The sequence below is a fragment of the Crassostrea angulata genome, chromosome 5 (assembly GCF_025612915.1).
Source record: "Crassostrea angulata isolate pt1a10 chromosome 5, ASM2561291v2, whole genome shotgun sequence".
Classification (NCBI taxonomy): domain Eukaryota; kingdom Metazoa; phylum Mollusca; class Bivalvia; order Ostreida; family Ostreidae; genus Magallana; species Magallana angulata.
In genome coordinates, this window is record NC_069115.1 from 23461775 (window position 1) to 23481274 (window position 19500).

General features: G+C 33.2%; 1 protein-coding gene across 1 annotated transcript; it reads right to left on the minus strand.

Annotated features, from left to right (window-relative positions):
* Positions 1–5807: 5807 nt before the first annotated feature.
* LOC128185585 (uncharacterized) lies at positions 5808–10853 on the minus strand. The gene is made up of 6 exons (XM_052855171.1): positions 9651–10853; positions 8882–9140; positions 8513–8775; positions 8433–8445; positions 7342–8144; positions 5808–7223 (listed from the first exon to the last, which is right to left on the minus strand). The coding sequence occupies exons 1-6, from the start codon at positions 10822–10824 to the stop codon at positions 6442–6444; spliced, it is 3294 nt and encodes a 1097-aa protein (XP_052711131.1). The 5' UTR covers positions 10825–10853; the 3' UTR covers positions 5808–6441.
* Between the last annotated feature and the right edge of the window lie 8647 nt (positions 10854–19500).

The window sequence follows — 19500 nt, forward strand, 5'->3', positions numbered from 1 at the left end:
TCTGTTTGTGTTTTCTTGCTTCTATATGTTTGTCTCGGAGTGAATGGTGTGTGTGCGTCGCAGGTTGGTATAGATTTTTCCTTAGTCGTGGAGTATTTGAATGTTTTAAACCCAACTCGTCCCCTGAATAACATGTACACTACTCTTACAACTATTTATATATCTGTGTGTACAATATTATTTTTTTATCCACTATGTCTTAACCTATAATGAGTGTTAAGATTATGTCATTGAACTGCAGGGGACTTGCAGGAATGGAAAAAAGAAGAGACGTTTTAAACTATATTAAAAAAAAAATTGCTCTATTTATTTTCTTCAAGATACACATTTTACTGCTGATGATTATGTACAAATTAGATCGTTCTGGGGGCATGATGTTTATATCTCCCCAAGTGCTTCAAATGCCAGAGGCACAGCCATACTTTTTAACAATAACTTTGAATATAAAGTCTTAAATGTACTCAAGGATAATGATTGTAACCTGTTGGCTATTGAGGTCGAAATTGTTGACAAATATGCTTTTTTACTGGCAAATATTTATGGGCCCAATACAGACAGCCCAGATTTTTTTGTATCTTTATCTGAGTTAGTAGATAATTTTGATGGTGACTTTGTTATAATGGCAGGTGATTTTAATCTTGTCCAAGATACAACTTTAGATTATTACAATTATGTCAATACTAACAACAAAAAAGCACGTGATGTAGTTTTAAATATGAAAGAAGTACATGGTCTGGTTGATCCATGGAGGTTAAAATTCCAACAACGAAAGAGGTTTACATGGTTTAAGGCAAAACCAGTTAAAAAAGCTAGACTAGATTATTTTTTAATTTCTAGTGAGCTGATGTCTTTAGTTGACAAAGCTGATATTAGTCCTGGATATAGATCAGACCACTCAATGATTGAACTTGACATATCTCTTTCTAAATTCGAAAAGGGAAAGGGTTTTTGGAAATTTAATAACTCACTTCTTCATGACAAAACTTATGTTGACTTAATTAAAGACACATTATCAAAAATAAAAGCGCAATATATTGCCCCTCCCTTCAATCCTTCAATGGTCACCTCTATTCAGGACGAACAACTATTATTCACTATTAATGACCAATCCTTTTTTGAACAACTATTGCTATGCATAAGAGGAATCACAATAAGTTATTGTTCTAATAAAAAAAGAATTCGAAATGAGAATACTAAACTCCTTGAAGAAGAAATTAAACGGTTGGAAGAATTAAGAAACTTTGATCATTCCGAAGAAATTTTAGAAAAATTATCCATTGCTCAAACCAAACTGGAAGATTTTCGAAAAGATTATATCAAAGGATTATTTGTAAGAACAAAACTCAAATGGATTGAGCATGGAGAAAAACCTACAAAATATTTCTTAAGTTTAGAAAAACGAAATTATGTAAATAAAACAGTAAACAAACTTGTGCAGAGCAATGGTGATACTATTACAGATCAATCTGACATACTGTCGGAAATTGAAAATTTTTACAAAAATCTGTACTCCAGTTGTGATAACAGATTACATGATGTTGATATTAGTACAATAGTTGATAAGACAAAGGTTAACTTATTAGATAATGATATGTCATGTAAATTAGAGGGTATTATCACTAGAGAGGAAGCCCTTGCTGCTTTGAAGGGAATGAAAAATGATAAAAGCCCTGGTACTGATGGCTTCTCTGCAGAATTTTTTAAATTTTTTTGGAAGGATATTGGCCACTTTTTGATTAGATCATTAAATTTTGGATTTAGTAAAGGGGAATTATCTATAACTCAAAAACAAGGTATAATATCAATACTACCAAAAGGAACTAAGCCAAGAGAATACCTGAGTAACTGGCGTCCTAAATCTTTACTTAATGTTACATATAAGATAGCATCAGCATGCATTGCAAACAGAATAAAAACAGTCTTAAACTTTTTAATTCATGATAATCAGAAGGGCTTCCTCAAAGATAGGTTTATTGGAGAAAATACTAGGCTTATATATGATGCTCTTCACATCACTAAAGAAGAAAAAATTCCAGGAATGATTTTACTTATTGACTTCGAAAAAGCTTTTGACTCCATATCTTGGAGATTTATGTACATGTATGATACGTTAAGATTTTTTAACTTTGGTCATGAACTCATCAAATGGATATCAGTATTATATAATAAGGCAAAATTATGCGTTATCCAGAATGGGATCTTCTCAGAATTTTTTGAAATTGGAAGGGGTTGTCGACAGGGTGACCCTGTCTCTCCATATCTTTTTAACCTGTGTGTCGAAATCATGGGACACATGATACGACAAAATATAAATATTAAAGGTATTAAAATAGGAAAAGAAAAAATTTGTTTACAACAGTATGCTGATGACACAGTTTTGTTTTTAGATGGATCAGAAAAATCTCTCAAGTCTGCTCTCGACCTACTCTTCCAGTTTTCAAAATTTTCAGGGCTTAAGCCTAACATTAACAAAACTAAAGCAATCTGGATAGGATCCATGATTAACAGTCAAGTTTTCCTTTGTCAAGATACTGGGCTCCAGTGGACATATGAACCTTTTACAGTTTTAGGTGTAACTTATACAGCTAATCTGGAAAACATGGAACATCTGAACTTTAATGAGAAATTTAATCTGGTACAAAAAGAAATAACACAATGGTCAAAGAGAAACATCTCTCCTATTGGCAGAATTACAGTTGTGAAAAGCTTATTCTTATCCAAGTTTACCCATTTATTTACAGTGTTACCTAAACCAAACTCTCAGTGGATTAAAAAATTAGAGCAAGTTTTCTATAAATATATCTGGGGTAATAAAATTGATAAAGTTTCTAGGAAAACTTTACAGTTGGACTATGATAAAGGGGGATGTAGAATGGTTCATATTGATACATACATAAAATCTCTTAAACTTACTTCTTCACTCTAATTCGGAATGGTCCATGTTTTTCAATGAAGTAATTAATTGTAACACTGCTCATCTCATACAATTTGGATCAAAGTACTCTAAACAAAAAGCTAATTCAACAACAAATCTATTTTGGAAAGAAACTCTTTCTTACTTTGCTGATTTTCTGGATTCTATAGAGCCAAAATGTGAACATGATATATTATTAGAACTACTTTGGTTTAATGAGAAGATCAGTGTGCAAAATAACTATATTTTTTATCAGTCTTTATATGAAAAGGGTTTTTATATTTTATATGATCTGCTGGATAAGCAGGGGAACTTTATTAGTTATGAACAAATAACCAATGATTACCTAGTTAAGCTACCATTTACTAAATATGAAGGTTTAAAAAAGGCTATATTAAGCTCCTGGCCCAGTATCAGGCAATTTTCACATGAATTAGTAGTAAAACCGTACCAGTTAGAATCTATAATAATTCTGTGTAAAGATAAAAAAGGCTCAAGAACATTATATGACTTTTTTATCTCAAAACTACAGCATAGGCCAATATGTGAATCTAAGTGGGAAATTGACTTAAATCTCGAACCAGACTTTACTTGGAACCTCATATATTGCAACTCTAAGTTAATCACAAAAGATACAGAACTGGTATGGTTTAATTACAGAATAATTCATAGAATTTTAGGTATAAATAAATTTTTGTATCTTTCTAAGATAAAAAACAATAACTTATGTGCAATATGTATGTTGGAACCTGAAACTTTTAAGCACTTATTCTACCAATGCCCACTAATCTTTAATCTCTGGACAAAATTGTCAGACTATATTTTTAATAGATCTGGCAAGAGAATAACATTTGATATCCAGAGTGTACTATTAGGTGATCCAGATATGGATCATGTAGTTAATTTGATTATTATATTAGTAAAAAAATTCATTTTTCAAAGGTCGAGAAAAGATATAAAGATATGTTTTGAAATGTTAATGTCCTATTTACAAACCTATTACAATACTGAAAGGAAACTATTTACTACTGTAGACTTTACTAAGAGATGGTCACCATGGAGTTGTCTCTTTCCAGTATAAATATTTAATTAACACATCAATGATGATGTAGATATTAATCTTCTTCTTTTTCTTTAGATAATTTGTACTGTATGTATCTTTAAATATTTATAGGTGTATACAAATTTACTGTACCAACTTGCTGTGTGTGAGAGTCTGTGAGAAAGGGGTGTTCTGTCTGTCTGTCTATATACTATAAAACTTTGAAAAAAAAAAAAAAAAAAAAAAAAAACTCTCTTTTTATATAACACACGGTTTGGGTTTTGTTCATTAAGATATAGACGACTGTTTAAGCAACCCCTGTCTAAATGGCAGTACGTGTGAAGATCAGTTGGGTAAATACGTGTGTCACTGTAATGGAAATACGACAAACAAAGACTGTTACATCCCAGGTATGTAATTATGACACTTTTCTTGCATAAACTGAAATTAAAAGCAAAGTACAAGACCAAACCAATATATTTTTAGTCCAAACTCATCATCTATCTCTATGTTGTGGCAGGTAAAGTTATCAAATAGCAAGTGAATGTATCTCGTAATGTTTTTTTTTTTGAAGATTCTCCTCAACTATTCATCAATAACATTTTAACGGTTATTGCTTCTTTTAAATCCCTTTCCAAGTCTTCCTTGATGTTTCGGGGGTTTATTCCGCTTGCCACACATGCAGTGAATATATTGATGAAATTGGTTCCATTTTGATGACAGTTAAATATCATAAACTTGTTTTTTCATAGTTTAGAATCTGGATGGAAAAAAATGGGAGTTTCATAATTTAAATTTTAGGAAACAATATGTCTCAAAACGTCAAAATTCGGCATTGTCACGTAAAATTCGAGCCTTTTTCACCAATGCTGATCAAGTTTATTAATTTTGATAGTATTTCATGTATAATGTATTGTATGTAGCAAAACAAAAGACTTTGTAAAACAGTATTTATATTAAAAAAAATGTTTAAATGGATAAAAGAATAAACAATGGTAGAAATATTATATTGGTATTAAGTCCATTATAAGAACGGAACGGTACATGCACACTTTCATGTCAAAACATGGCTGGGGCAAAATTATTCCCGACTTTTACGAAATAAAAAATAATCTGTGAGATGTCTGAATATTCACGTTTGGCAAAAATGGGAGGTCATTTGAATTTTTAATTTGCGTTTTTCTGGAGGGGAGTGGGATGAAAATGCACAGGCTTGATGTTTAAGTATGTGTGTAACTTCAACGTAAACAAAATCTCATGCCTTGCTGGATGCACCTCTGATTCAAAATTTCGTTTAGAATCAATCATCTGTATCTGAAGTTACGCAATTTTGGAAAGAATACTAGTGTACCAAAATTAAATAATCTAATATTAGCATTACACAACTCAAAAACTGAACACTTAAAAACTTATGAACATGATATTTTTCATTTCCTATTGGACTGTACTACGGAAGCCCATTTAGGACCTATCAAAAAATATTTTTGAATTTGATATAACGAATTCTTGAATTTGTTAAAACAAATTTAAATCGTTATAACGAATTGTTGAATCCGTTATAACGAAATAAATTTGTAGGAATAAATTTTAGGAATTCGTTATAACGAATTTTATCTGTTATAAAAAATTCGCTGAATTCGTTATTTCAAATTTTAAAATCTGTTTTAACAAATTAAATTTGAAATAACGAATTCTTGAATTCAATTTAATGCTGTTTTCGACAGAATAACATCAACAGCATATATTACAAAAATATCATTTATCTTTGAACTTAGTGCGCTTGTTCTTTACAATTTCAAGTGTTTTTGTCTGTTATAAAAGTACAGTTTTCATTTTTTTTATTCGTTTTTATTGACAAAAAGGATAAAAGTGACGTGTATCGCACTTGTCTTGTACTACACATTCTACACAATAAATTAACATAATTACGCACACTGCTGGGGTGCATGCGGGATTTGGATGTTAGAAAATTTGAAAGAATTTGAATTAATCTGAATTTTACGTGGAAGTAAAAATATTTTTATAGGTATTTATGTAAGTACATGAAATAAGGAATCATCGTTTGGCGCTAGTGGTGTTAATAATTGTTGTCCGTACGTGGTCAAATTAAAATTAAATGTTCAAATAACTTACTGAACATGTCAATTTTATAAATAAATTCGCTTTATGAGTGATAGACACAATATGGTCAGGGATATTGGCTATACAGAATTTGGCAATGAAGATTAAGTGATGGAATACCAGTAAATTAAAGCTTTTTGCAAAATGATTCCGTAGATTTGAAGTGTAAATGAAAAATATTAATAAAGAGACAACTGTAAATAATAAACATTTATCAAACTAAAATACAATATTAGAATAGCAGAGACAAATAACTTTTAGTGTAATCAAACTGCGGATGCAAAGTCTATAAAATGCTTAGCGTTTTATAAACGACGATGTCAATTATACCTATGCATTTTCATGAAAATATAACAATTACGTTTCACTTCTTATTAGACGGATTTTGCAAATATTTGATCTTGTTTCCGTACGCCATAATCCTCAGCTGGATTCTTGATGCTCTCAGAACGGATCGAAAAGACCGCAGTTTCTCTGTGACATTTGTCTTTGATCCCTTTACTAGATTGTAAACACTATAAACTAGGAAACCTACATCGAGAACAGCTGTTAAAGGAGGCAGTACAATATCGGCAAATGAAGCAGCGCTTAGGACTACGCGTGCAACTGCTATAGGTATACCGCTGATCATAGACAATGTTCCAGCTGCAACTTGAAGTGCTGTTGCATCAACCCCGTTTGCATCGTCTGTATGCATTGTCCGTTCCTGTATAACCTGAATTAATTTTTGGAGTTTTTTCAAGGAATCTTCCAAGACTCTAGATCGTTCGCGAAAATTCATGTAATAGCGCTGAAACTTTGCATTTGCATCCCTATTTAACACTACTTCAGTTACTGTTGATCCCACGACAGTTACACCACTTACAGAACCAATAACAGCTCCACCAACTGTCAAACCAAGGGACACTCCCGCTGTAAATGGAGCGACAATAACTCCTGCAATGGCAAGTGCTGATCCTGCAATGCCTACTGAAGACCCCACAATAGTTGAAATATTTACATTTCGTCTCCGTCCCTCTAATTCATCAATAATTTCGCTACACAGAATTTCTAAAGCCATGTTGCATCTCATCCACATATCCAGTGCCAATTTTGCGGTAGTTAGTGTAGATTTAGCAAGGTTTGTGTCGTAGAATATCCTAAAGTCTTAAAATAAAAGTTTTTATTTAAAACTTGAGTTAGTTATTCATATAAGTGTATAAAATAATGAAATTGCAAAAACATATCTCAACATATAAAAAATTATTATTTCATGGGTAATTACCTGATTGATTATCATGTTTATGTTTTTGCGGTACAAAAGCCACTGGTGGGTCCATCAAACAGTTACATACTCTGTACCTGGCTGCAATTCTGTGAAATTGTCCTGAAAAGGTCCTGAAGAGAGTAATGTGAAACTTTGAAACATTTTCAGCATCAAATAGGCATTTGTAAACGGCATCTATATGAGCTAAATATTGTCGTCTTCTCAGAAAATCTTTAGGCTGTTTTCGTCTTCTGATTTGACTATAGAGCTTCCATTCTGTTTCAATTCTGTCTTCATGTATGCTAGCACTCAGAACATATATTGGTACTTGGAAACACGTTGCTGCTGCGATCAGTTCTAGATCCTGTAATGTCATCCCGTCTTCAATTCTCTCAGTGAAGAAAGTCGCAGACTCTTTAAGTATTGTATCACGAAATCTAAAAGCATCCAAAACTTTATGGTCTCGGTATTTGAAGTTTTTCAAAGACTCTCTATCAGCACTTTCTTTCTCTGCAATTAGAAGGGGACCATATATGTTTGGATTTTCTTTTATTTCTGCTGTTACTTCCTGCATGATTGTTTGGTATTGTTCTTCACTGCCAAATATATCTTTGCTCATGCATCGATACAAGGAATGTGTGTAGTCGGAAATCGTGTCTATCATACGGTCTTCCATGTCAGTTCTTTCCATGACAAGACGAAGCTCAGAATATATGGGAATTATGTTCATTTCCCTACGTACATCATCACAAAACCAGTTTTCAGGAGGGTTTACTGGGAAAAACGTAATAAGCGGCCGATGTCGTTTGTTTTTTCTATTTCTTGATTTTCTGAAACTGTATAAGAATTAAAAACTGACATTTTACCCAGTATGAGACTCTTGTTTAATATATATTAAATCATATTTCAGCATGAGAGGAAGAAAGATACAATATTGTAATCAAACATTCTACTTAGTGTGTTGGGTAATATCGATGATTTATATATTTTAACATAAATATTACAGCATTAAACGCGATCAAAATGCAATAGGAATATTGATATCCATCTTGCTATCGGTTTATCTGTTTATCAATCCATTTGTCTGTCTGTCTGTCTGTCTATCTCACCTACCGACCTCATCTACATGTATCTATCTATTTAACTATGAAACATTTTATTGTGATCCTGCTTAAATATTTCACTTTACCATCGACTTTTTTGGCAACATATGGAGGGGCCAACATACAGTTACATCCAGTTTTTGAAATGATTCGATCAACATATTCTCTTCCATTTTTCTTCTGGACGAATAATGTTATAAAGTATCGGCAATTTTTGGCTTTGACATAGGTCGTTGGAGTTTTAATCTCCCAACTGAAATTTTCCTTGGAGTTTTGAAAAATGTATATTGGAAACCCCGTCCAGTCAGCTGCTATCTGAAGAGACCGTTCGAAATTGTTCTCCGGAAAACTGCAAAGAAGTTAAATTTTCCGTTATTTTTATACACTGAATCGCTACAGTTGATAAAATTTATACTTTGTATCAAACTTTGAAACGCACCATTATTTATACGCACCTCATGGGTAATTCTACGTCTTCATTTCCAAATACATCTTTGCTTATGCATTTTGCTAGTGTTCCTTTTCCGCCAAGCAATAGCTCTAAATGCCTCCCTTCTTCTGCTAAAATGTCGTTGATATGTTTGTAGTCATCAGATAGCTCTCCAGGCCATGGTGTATCATCTCTCTGATAGATCAACTTGTTCTTTTCCAGTATGTGTTTGTAATGTTGATGAAGCCCATGACGACTAGAGGGTGGACAACAAGGCATTAATTCTGAAACCAAAATAACAATAAGCACTTTTTTTCTGTTTTATTGTTTTTAATCAATTGATTAGGTGGATATTATTTATAAATAAGTAACTGTTTAACTATTTAATGTAAAACATAGCTTTCGGGTTTATCCTTTTACTGAAACATTGAGGAATGATTAATTCCTTGTGCACTCTCAAACTATTATGTCAGCTTTTGTTGAAATAATTTTAATGTACATTTGACGATGGTATTGTTTTTTCTGATGTTTCTAAATCTAATTGTTCATCGATGAATTAGTTTTTGACACTTAAGAAATTGGTTTTAGATCCGACATTTCCGATAATGAAAATATATAATTGGATTACCTCTTGGTCAATACATTACATGTGTTACAAAATAATGTGTCACGTGTGTATAATTCTAATTTTCAATTAAAAAAAAATCTTTGCCTGTAAGAGAAACCTGCTTCAATATATATTCAGTTTTTCTTTTATAAGTTCTAAATATGATATTTCAACCAAATTCACTCACCCAGCGATCGAATTCGATCAAGATCTATTGTGTTGTTGGCTATGGGGAACTGCCCAATGATTTCTGGAGTTTTTTGACGGCATAGACATTCTTCTTTGAGGTTTATTTTAAACGATGGACTTTCTTTGCTGCTTTTGAAAACCAAAGGAGATTCAAATGTATACAAGTAACTACTGCAAATTGGAAGATACAAATTTGACTCTTCTCTGCCTGAAACATCTCTTGGAGAAACAACATAAATCGCAGCATTAAAAATACTTGCTAGTGCAAATAAATGTACTGTTTTTGCTGATTTCCAATCAGTCAATTGTTTCCTGAACGCATCTTTTGATAACTGTTTCCCAAGCGTTTCTGCATTCTTTTCGTTCTTCTGAATGTTCTCTGAAATATTTTCTTCAACATTTACAAGTTGCATGTAAACTTGTATAAAATCTTCAGTTTCTACGTGTGCTTTTAGGAATTCCTTAACATCCTTCTCTTGTTTTGGAGTTCCGTAAATAATCTGAGCAAAAAGATCATACATATTGGTTATTTCTACTGAAGAAACATCTGAATAGCTTGATGTTGAAAAAGATAAGAATCTTTTATCTTTTGTTAGTAGAAAATGTGTTAAAGTTTCAAAGTTGTTGCGAAACCTTTTGTCAACACATTTTGAATGTTTTCTATTTGTAATTTTTAAACCACAGTCTATATAACGATCGATGTTTTCATCACACCGTATGAAGTGGACATTTTCTCTGTCAAATCGTAAGAAAAGTATCAATGGTGGGTCATTTGCATCGTCCTTCTCACGGATCACAGGTTCAATTTCTATCCCCATGAATCCTTCTTCTTCACATTCATAGATTAATACGACGCTTCTGGAGATAACCTCGCTCACTGCATAACATTCACGCAATGATGGAGCAACTGCATTTTTCCTTATGCGTCTTATATCTCTTTTGGCGTTTTCAATCCAACTTTCTTTCGGATTTTCTATTTGCGGTTTAAACAATGCAAAGTAGAACAAATGGTTCTCTTCATAAGCCGATATATGCTCACGGCATTTTAATATTGTCATATCTTTCTGCATGAGGGGTACAACAATAGAGTATAGCTCATTATTGCCACCAAATGCTTGCAATGCTGATACACGTCTTCTCAAATCTTTCAAAATAGACTCTTTGTCATTCATTGTTGAGTTAGTTTTGTAAACAAAGCGAACAAAATGATAAATCTGAAAAAGATACACATTTGAAATTAATCTGAGAATAAAAGTTTAGATCTCTCTTTTCGATACAAAACTAACAAAAACTTTATTGTTTAACCTCTACTGACATTGTAAAAAAATGTGTCCTTTTAAAATTTATGGAATACTTCTACGGTGAATGGCAAGTTGAATTCCTTTTACCAAGTGGTCATTGTCTATATTTCATAAGACGAAAAAAGACCATCTGGAACATTGTTATTTTGTTGTATTTACAGTTTCAGTTATATATTTTTATACTCAACAAGCATTGTTACCTGTCAAAACAAAACATTTATACATCTTTCGTACAACTTTTGTACTTGTTGCTTGAGAGATACGCATTTAAGCATCACTGTTAGTGATCAAAGGCTGATGGGCAAGGCTTCAAGAAAGCATTAACGCTTAAAATCATTCAATGTCCATACTTAATTAAATGAAAACCCTATTCATTTCGAGAGTTTAATGTTTTTTAAAGTATTGTAGATTAATAAATTCACACAGTTAGTTAAAAATCCACTATGTTTGGTATTTCAAATTTAATACAGCAAGATTTGGTTAAAAATCCACTATGTTTGGTATTTCAAATTTAATACACCAATATTTTTCTCTGATCGGGTATAATGTATGATATAATAATGACTGCAATTTCGAAGTGTATGTCCATAGTACGATCCTCATTGAATGTGAAAAACTATCTTCATATCTGCCATATTCAGGACGCAGAGAATTGCTTGGACGACAGGTTAATCAGTCACTAAGAAGACGACAATACAATTCTCACCCTTAATTTTTTCTATTTAAATTACAAATTTAAAAGTGTATAATTTTAATCCTTGGAATGGAGCAAATCAAGTATTAACAAACTTCTAAATACTTCTAAATAAAAAGTCATCAAATGTCTTTATCTTCCTGCGATCTTCTCTGTATGTACACGAAGGCTGATTATTCATGATATTTATGTCTTTGTGGTATCACATGATGAAAAAACAGAGTAAAATAAAAATAAAATTGTGCGGCTCAATTTCATGATAAGTGGAATTATACCAAGAGAAAAAAATTTCTCCTTGCTCTATTATAATACTTGTAAGGTCTTGGGAAGCTGTATTTGAAAAATGATTATACGATGTTTGTGTTTACCTGCGGGACCTCTCATCATTTTAACCACCTGAACTGTATTTGTGCTCTTTAGTATACTTCACTCGTTTTCGTATATTACTGCAATGTTAGTTACTTAGAATGTGTAGTCTTGCTGAGTGCAGTAATAAATCATTGTGTATCAGAAGTCGTCAGGACACCTGCAAATCGTGATTTATGTACATAATATTTTCTTTTTTTAGAACTTGGGCCATTGCCAAGAACAAACTTTAAATGTTTACATTAGCGTAACGTTATTGGTATTTGAATATTATAATATTCTTCCAGTACTTTAATATTTTATTTAAAGAAGTCTTTTGTGTTACTATTACTAGGCTGCGCTTTTTATTTTTATCAAGGATCTTTTGAAACGGTACTGTTAAGAACTTATTTTTAAAAGTATTAGGCGACAAAGCAATTTTAGAACATGAATACGTTCAAGTATGTTGTTGACGTTTAAAAGGATTAGAATGCTTTCGTTCATCTTTTTTTTAAAATCGCGTTTATCTTTGACTCCGTTTTTATCAATATATTGCTTTGGTATGTATTGTAGTTTATCATGATTAAATACACGGGTATTAGTATGCAATAAACTACTATGCAAATTTTCAATCTGCACAGATTTTTTTCTAATCTGCAAAAAATATGTTTGATTTAAATAACTGATCTGCGATAGCGCTTCAAATCACATGAAGGCGCTATCAAGTGTTAAATGAGAAGGAGTCTATGGAAAAGAAACACAATTTCAATTATTCATAACTGATTCAGGTTCATGACACTTGAGAAATGTCTACCTCAAAATTTCTTGATGTATATACCCATATTTAAGAAAATTGTTTTTATTGCCTTCAAAATAATGTTGGATTTTGTTTCGAGTATTGATACAAATTCCTATCGTAACAGGTAAAATTTATTTACCAGAGCATGATCTAGTCCGGTAGCTATAATATGCATTGTTACGTTCAAAATTGTTTTGCACACAGTTTCTATATTTTTATGTACTATAGATATCAATTTTGTACTAAATGTCAATTTTCTAATAACAACTCTTAAATCAATATCTTACTCTTAATTTCGAGTGTGTAAACGCCAATTGCTCGGCACTGACCATTTCAAAAACATCAGTTTGACAGAAATTAAACTAAGAGTTACACTGTACAGTAAATAAGACGACAACTCACCCACTTGCATAAAGAGGCTCCGTGTCCACATTAGAATTTGTCCCGGAAGTCTCTGGATAAAAAAAAGAAAATATTGATCTAAGCTGACCCAAATCAAATCGATCGTTTTCAACATGCAGCAAGCTGCACGTCGTATTAAAATCTTTATCTTACAGAAAAAAAAATCTATTTTGAAAAATCCATACATTGCCTCAGGGGGTGCAATTTCTTAGTAATGGTATTCTGGCTTTTTATACCACCGCTCCGAAGGGGGTATACTATTTTACCCTTGTGTGTCTGTCTGTCCGTCTGTCTGTCTGTCTGTCTGTCTGTCCGTAACAAAAATTTCTGTCGCATTTATCTCAGCAACTATTTATCGCAGATGATTGAAATTGTTACACAGTGTTTGTTAAGGCATGCCTTATCGTGGGATATATTTTTGTACCTTCCATTTAAGGTGGAATATCCCTCTGATAAGAGAGATAACTTCTGTAGAAAAAAATCTCACTTTGTTTCTGTTAACTCACAATTATTAAGGCATGTAGCAATAAGGGAAGCAGTGCTGGGCCCCAATTTATGATGGAAGGTGACATTTATTTAATATTCAATTATTAAAGAAATAAAGGAAATTTGAACCAAACGAACTAAACCCAAACGTTTGGCAAGTGAAAAAAAGTAAAAACTTTCACCAAATAAATGTAAGAAGCGAATTATATTTATCAAAATTTTAATGAGGCAGTGTTTATATGTATACCCCTTCCCTCCCCCAATGGATTAATTTTTTTTAGAAATATTACTAAATTTTATGTACTAGTTCAGTACATGAACAGTAGGTGTTAGATGTTTTAGGCCAGAGAATTTTGGATGAAATTTTGCTCTCTCCCCCCATTTATAGCTCGTTCACAAAGGTGAATGAATTATAATTGAGAAAAACGTGACTTAGGCTTAATTATCATCGTTTGAAACATAACATTTCAAATGTTCAAAATTGAATATGGGGTTTCTTATCTGAGAGAGCAGATATGTGACAACAAAATTAAACAAATAATAATATTACATTTTATTCAAGACAATATATCCCTATATTGAGATCATACCAATTACTGGAAGATCATTCATTTGATCCCCTTTTAGTGTGATAACAAAATGCTCTCATGACTGGTTTTATACTTTTAGCATTTCTAAAACATATTGATCCATTCACATGAACTATTATCTTATCCAAATTTAAAAACAGAAAACATTTCTGATTAATTAGAAACTGTGGCAATTTATCAAGTACTGTATGTGAAATATGTATGTAAAATCTTCAATAGTCTATGATAAAGAAAGATAACTCTTGCTAATTAAAGCAATTTTTGTTACAAACCTATGCAACAAAGTGCTATTCTGAACTAAAAAGCACTGCTTCATTATGTTTTCTAATATGAATTTGCAATGTATATAACTATATATTATTTACATATACATTTAATATTTTTAATTTTACGCTGCGATGGTAAAATTTTGCTTTTTCTACTCACTATGTCTAGTTTTCTTCATACTAAACATGATTGGACACATAATCAATTTTTGAGAAATCTAGCAGCTCTTCATCACTTCAACTGAATCTATTGATATTGACTTTCATGAAAATCAATATGAAATTTTTTTAAAAAGATATGGTAAAATTAATAGCAGAGGGGTATTACACCTTAAATGAGTACTTTGTTTATTTTAGCCAAAATTTTCAAACAACTTTTCCTCAAAGATTTCTTAGCAGCTATTTATCGCAGATGCTTGAAATTTTAACACACTATTTGTTTAGGCATGCCATATTGTGGGATATATTTCTGTACCAATCGGATGCCAGCTTTCTGTTAAATGTTGACTTTGCTTATTTTGCATATTTACATCAGAGCGGGGGTATCACTAGTGAGCATTGGCTCACAGATATCTTGTTTATTGTGATGTGAAATTAACGTTTTCATTTTTAAAACATAGCAGTCATTGTTATGTTATTGCATTATAATTTGTTTATTGACATAAGCGACAGTCTCTTTCAAAATGATTATTTGTGATGTAAGCATCTTGTCACGTGATCATATTCAGTAAAGAGTTTGAACGCCATATTGAGTGTTGTGACTTTACATGGTGTCAGAAGTTTGAAGCCGCAAGGATTATGGAGCAACTGAATTCTCCAGGCCATTTATCGATGGAAGTAATCTTGCAGAAAATTGGAAGGAGTGGATCCAATTTTTCGATATATATTTTGCGGCTACATGAAACGGTGAGAAGAACGAGAACATACAGGTAGCTACATTTTTGCACTGGCCGGCATTGAAGCACGCCGAGTCTATAACACTTTTGGGATCTCAACCGACGATATCGATGCTGATAAAAATGATGTTTTGAAAACTATATTGAAAGAATTCTGTGAACCCCGTTAAAACGTAGCGTTCATAAGACATGTGTTTTTCACGCGTAACCAGGGTCCGGATGAGCTATTGACAATTATGTGACGGATCTGAAAACTAAAACCATCCGTATGAATTTGGAAATTAATCTGAAGGATTAATCAGAGAGAGAAGAGTGTGTGGAATTCAGGATGAAGCGTGTCGTGCCCGTTTAATCAGAGAATCTGATTTGACATTGGCAAAAGATGTGTGTAGGGCGCAGGAAATGAGTACGAGACAGTTAAAGTTCCTGAAAGGTAGTGAAGAACAAACAGTAACGGCGATAAGCCAGTCAAAAAGTGGAAGAAAGGTCAGCTTGCAAAATTATAGTAAACATACAAAACATGCAAAACAAAAAACTGGAAAGGCCTGACAATACTAATGTGAGGTCATATCGTAATTGTGGAAGAAGACACATGAAAGATGCGTGTCCTGCATTTGGGAAAACGTCATCGTTGTCACAATAAGAATCATTGTGCAAACTACTGTTTGGCAGACCCATCTTACAAATTCACACTGTTGGAGTACCAGACGATGGAACTCTAACTAGAATACAGAATTTTTCGAAGGTTATCAAGACTTTGGAGTGTTCTTTGCGTGGCGAAAAGTACGACATAGTGGATGCGAATACTCAAGCAATTCTGGGAAAGAATGCCTGCACAGAAAATTGGATCTAATGTGCGAGTACACTAGCACAAGGATTTGTCGAAATAAAACCTACTGTAATCGTATGAAGATATTTTTAAGGGATACGGTGAACTTTCTGGAAAGCACCACATCAACACTGACGACACTGTTACTCCGATCTTCATCCACCGAGGAAGGTCCCTGTCGCACTCCGTGATAAAGTGAAAAAAGAACTTTTGAGATGGAATAGTTAAGAGTTAGGATTCTGATTACATACAGTGCGTAAACCCAAGAAGATAAAACTATGTATTGACCCAAATGACTTGAATCGTGCAATTAAAAGAGAGCATCACCAGTTAAACACAGTCGACGAAGTGATTGAAAACCTTCTGCAAGCCAACGCGTTTTCGAAGTTCGATGCAACCCATGGATTTTGACACATCAGACTTGATGAGCCCAGTTCATAGCTGTTGAAATTCAATATCCGGTTTAGTCGGTACAGATACCTGCATTTACCATGTGGAATAAGCTCTGCACCAAAAGTGTTTTCTTTTGGATTTAAAGGGCGTAGGGTGCATAGTAGACGACTTCCTAGTATGGGGTGAGACCATTGCTAAACATGATTCCCTGGTACAACAGATGCTACAGAGATGTCGTTAATTGAACTTTAAGTTAAAAAGAGCAAAGTGGAGTTCCGTGTACCTGAAGTAAGGTACGTCGGACATTTAATTACAAACAGTGGTATTAAGGTAGACCCTGAGAAGGTACGAGTGATAGTAGAGATGCCAGCACCAAAGGACGAGTCAGGGGTCAAACGCATTTTAGGTGTCGTACAATATGTAGCTTAGTTTATTCCGAACCTGTCTGAAGTGACTGCACCACTTTGTACACTTCTGCAACCTGACATGGCATTGGTATGCACCTCAACAGGAAAGTTTCGACAGACTGAAACAACTAGTCTCCAGCACACCAGTACTCAGTATATATGATGTGCACAAGCCTGTAACAATTTCCGGTGACGCAAGCTCCCTTGCGTAGTCTTCCCCCACGATGGACATCCGGTAGCATACGGTTCGAGAGCTTTAACAAAGACACAGAAGAGGTACGCTCAGAATTGAACGTGAAATGCTAGCTCTCGTATATGGCTGCGAGAAGTTTCATCACAACATTTATGGCCGAAAGGTGACCATGGAAACTGATCACAAACCCCTTGTCGCGATGTACAACAAACCACTGTATCGAGCGACGCCTAGACTTCAACGAATGCTTATGAAGTTACAACGCTACGACCTGAAGTTAGTGTATGTACCGGGGAAGGATATGCATATTTCAGATGCATTGAGTCGGTCTTACCTGCAAAAGACTCCGGGAATCTAGTGGATGATAATATCGACGTTAATTCGATTAAGGCACAACTTCCCGTTTCTCTAGCAAAACTACAGCAATTCAAAGAGGCGACTGCTGCTGATGAGACATTACAAACACTGAAAAATACCGTTTTGATTGTTTGGCCATTCGACAGATCAAGTGTTCCACTGAACATCTTACAGTCCTGGAACTACCGTGATGGAATCAGTGCCATTAATGGACATTTATACAAAGGCCAACGACTCATGGTGCCAATCAACTTGAAAAAGGAAATGCTCAATAAACTACAGGATGCACACCTGGGCATAGTGAAAACACAGACAATAGCACAAGAGCTGTTGGTTGGGCCCAAAATGAACTAGGACATTGAAGACTTTATAGGACAATGTGCAGTTTGTAGCAAGTACAGGAATCTTTGATATCACAGGTGATGCCTTCACGTCCATGTTCTAAAGTAGCTGCATATATTATGCAGTTTAAAGGCTCTTAATACCTCCTGTGTGTTGACTACTACATGTATTCCAAAGACCTATATCTGATAGGAGTTGAATTCGGCCCCCATAATTCGCCATTTTTCATAGTGTTTCGGGAACATTAATATGTTATGTTATTTTTTAGAGGAGTTGATATAAATAATATTTTTACCTATTTATTTGATTTATTTGCACTCACTTGCAGTATATGACGTTAATTAGAAGTGACGCTATTTCTATAATTCAATCAAAATCAGTCAAAAATTGACATTTTCTTTACCTTTTAACGAATGGGAAACATAGAGCGCATGCTTGATAAAGGAACATTTTTTTATCAGTTATTAGTCTTGGCTAGTTACATCTCTGATTGAAATACTTTGTTTGTTCAAGCATGCGCTCTATGTTTTCTGAAAGAAAAACTGCTTGAAAACAAGCTGTTTTATGCTAAAAATGCAAAAATGGCGGGAAAAGGCTGTCTTCATGATACCATGTTTCTAAATTGTGGGCACTTGAATCAAAATGAACATGATATTAAAACATCACATATATATCTGTACAAAGAAAACAAAGAATTACAGTAAAATGATGATGTTCATTTTAGGGGGCCATTTTAGGCCCTTATCATATATAGTCCTTTCCAAAAATTGTCCGTATGTCGTCAACTCGTCTTGGCATTCCGACAGAACTATTTACGGACAACTGACCTCAGTTCTCAAGTTATGAATTTTAAATTTTAGAAAATTTAAGAAATTAGAAATTAAAGAAATTTAAGAAATAAACTAATGGCATTTTATGTATCCGTTTATCTGGTAAATGTTGAAACATTTGTAAAATAGTTTCTATTTTCCATGCTTTGAGAGCTGTGTCATTTCTTATTTCCTTTATAGCAAGACGATATTGCTTTGTGCAATGTACAAATTATTTAAGAATGAAAACTAAAATCAATTCTAAAATGTAATATAAGAGGCTACTCTTAAACCGAGCAACATTGGCTTTTAATATGTTGAGATAGTAATTGCTTGAAATCTAGTCGATTTCGAGTTTTTATAGCATTGTGATACTTAAGATGTTGCCAATACGTTTAACGACGCTATGTAATAAACATGCAAGATTCAAGCTAAAATCAAACATTAAAAGGAAATTATCCTTTTTATAAGGATGCATATATTTGAATTTAAGAAAGATTTTTCCTCGTGGACATATAAGCAGGAAAAAAAATTACGTTTGTGAAATTTATATGTACGATATTAATCTAATAAAAATATTCCAACACCCATTCAGTATGGTAGTATGAACGAAAGAGTACTGCTGACAATTGAAATCAGTTTTGTTATTTCGGACGTAGGAAATAATAAATCAAATAAAAAAAATTGTTAGTGGTACAAACGACATTTGTGTTTCCTATCAATTGTCTGTTTTGAATCA

Excerpts from the sequence above, each read along its gene's own strand:
- LOC128185585 (XM_052855171.1), bottom strand. The coding sequence starts at position 10,824 with ATGAATGACAAAGAGTCTATTTTGAAAGATTTGAGAAGACGTGTATCA. Across the intron at positions 9,141-9,650 it reads TGATCGAATTCGATCGCTGG|AATTAATGCCTTGTTGTCCA; the intron begins GTGAGTGAATTT and ends TTTTGGTTTCAG. Across the intron at positions 7,224-7,341 it reads TAAACATGATAATCAATCAG|ACTTTAGGATATTCTACGAC; the intron begins GTAATTACCCAT and ends TTTTATTTTAAG.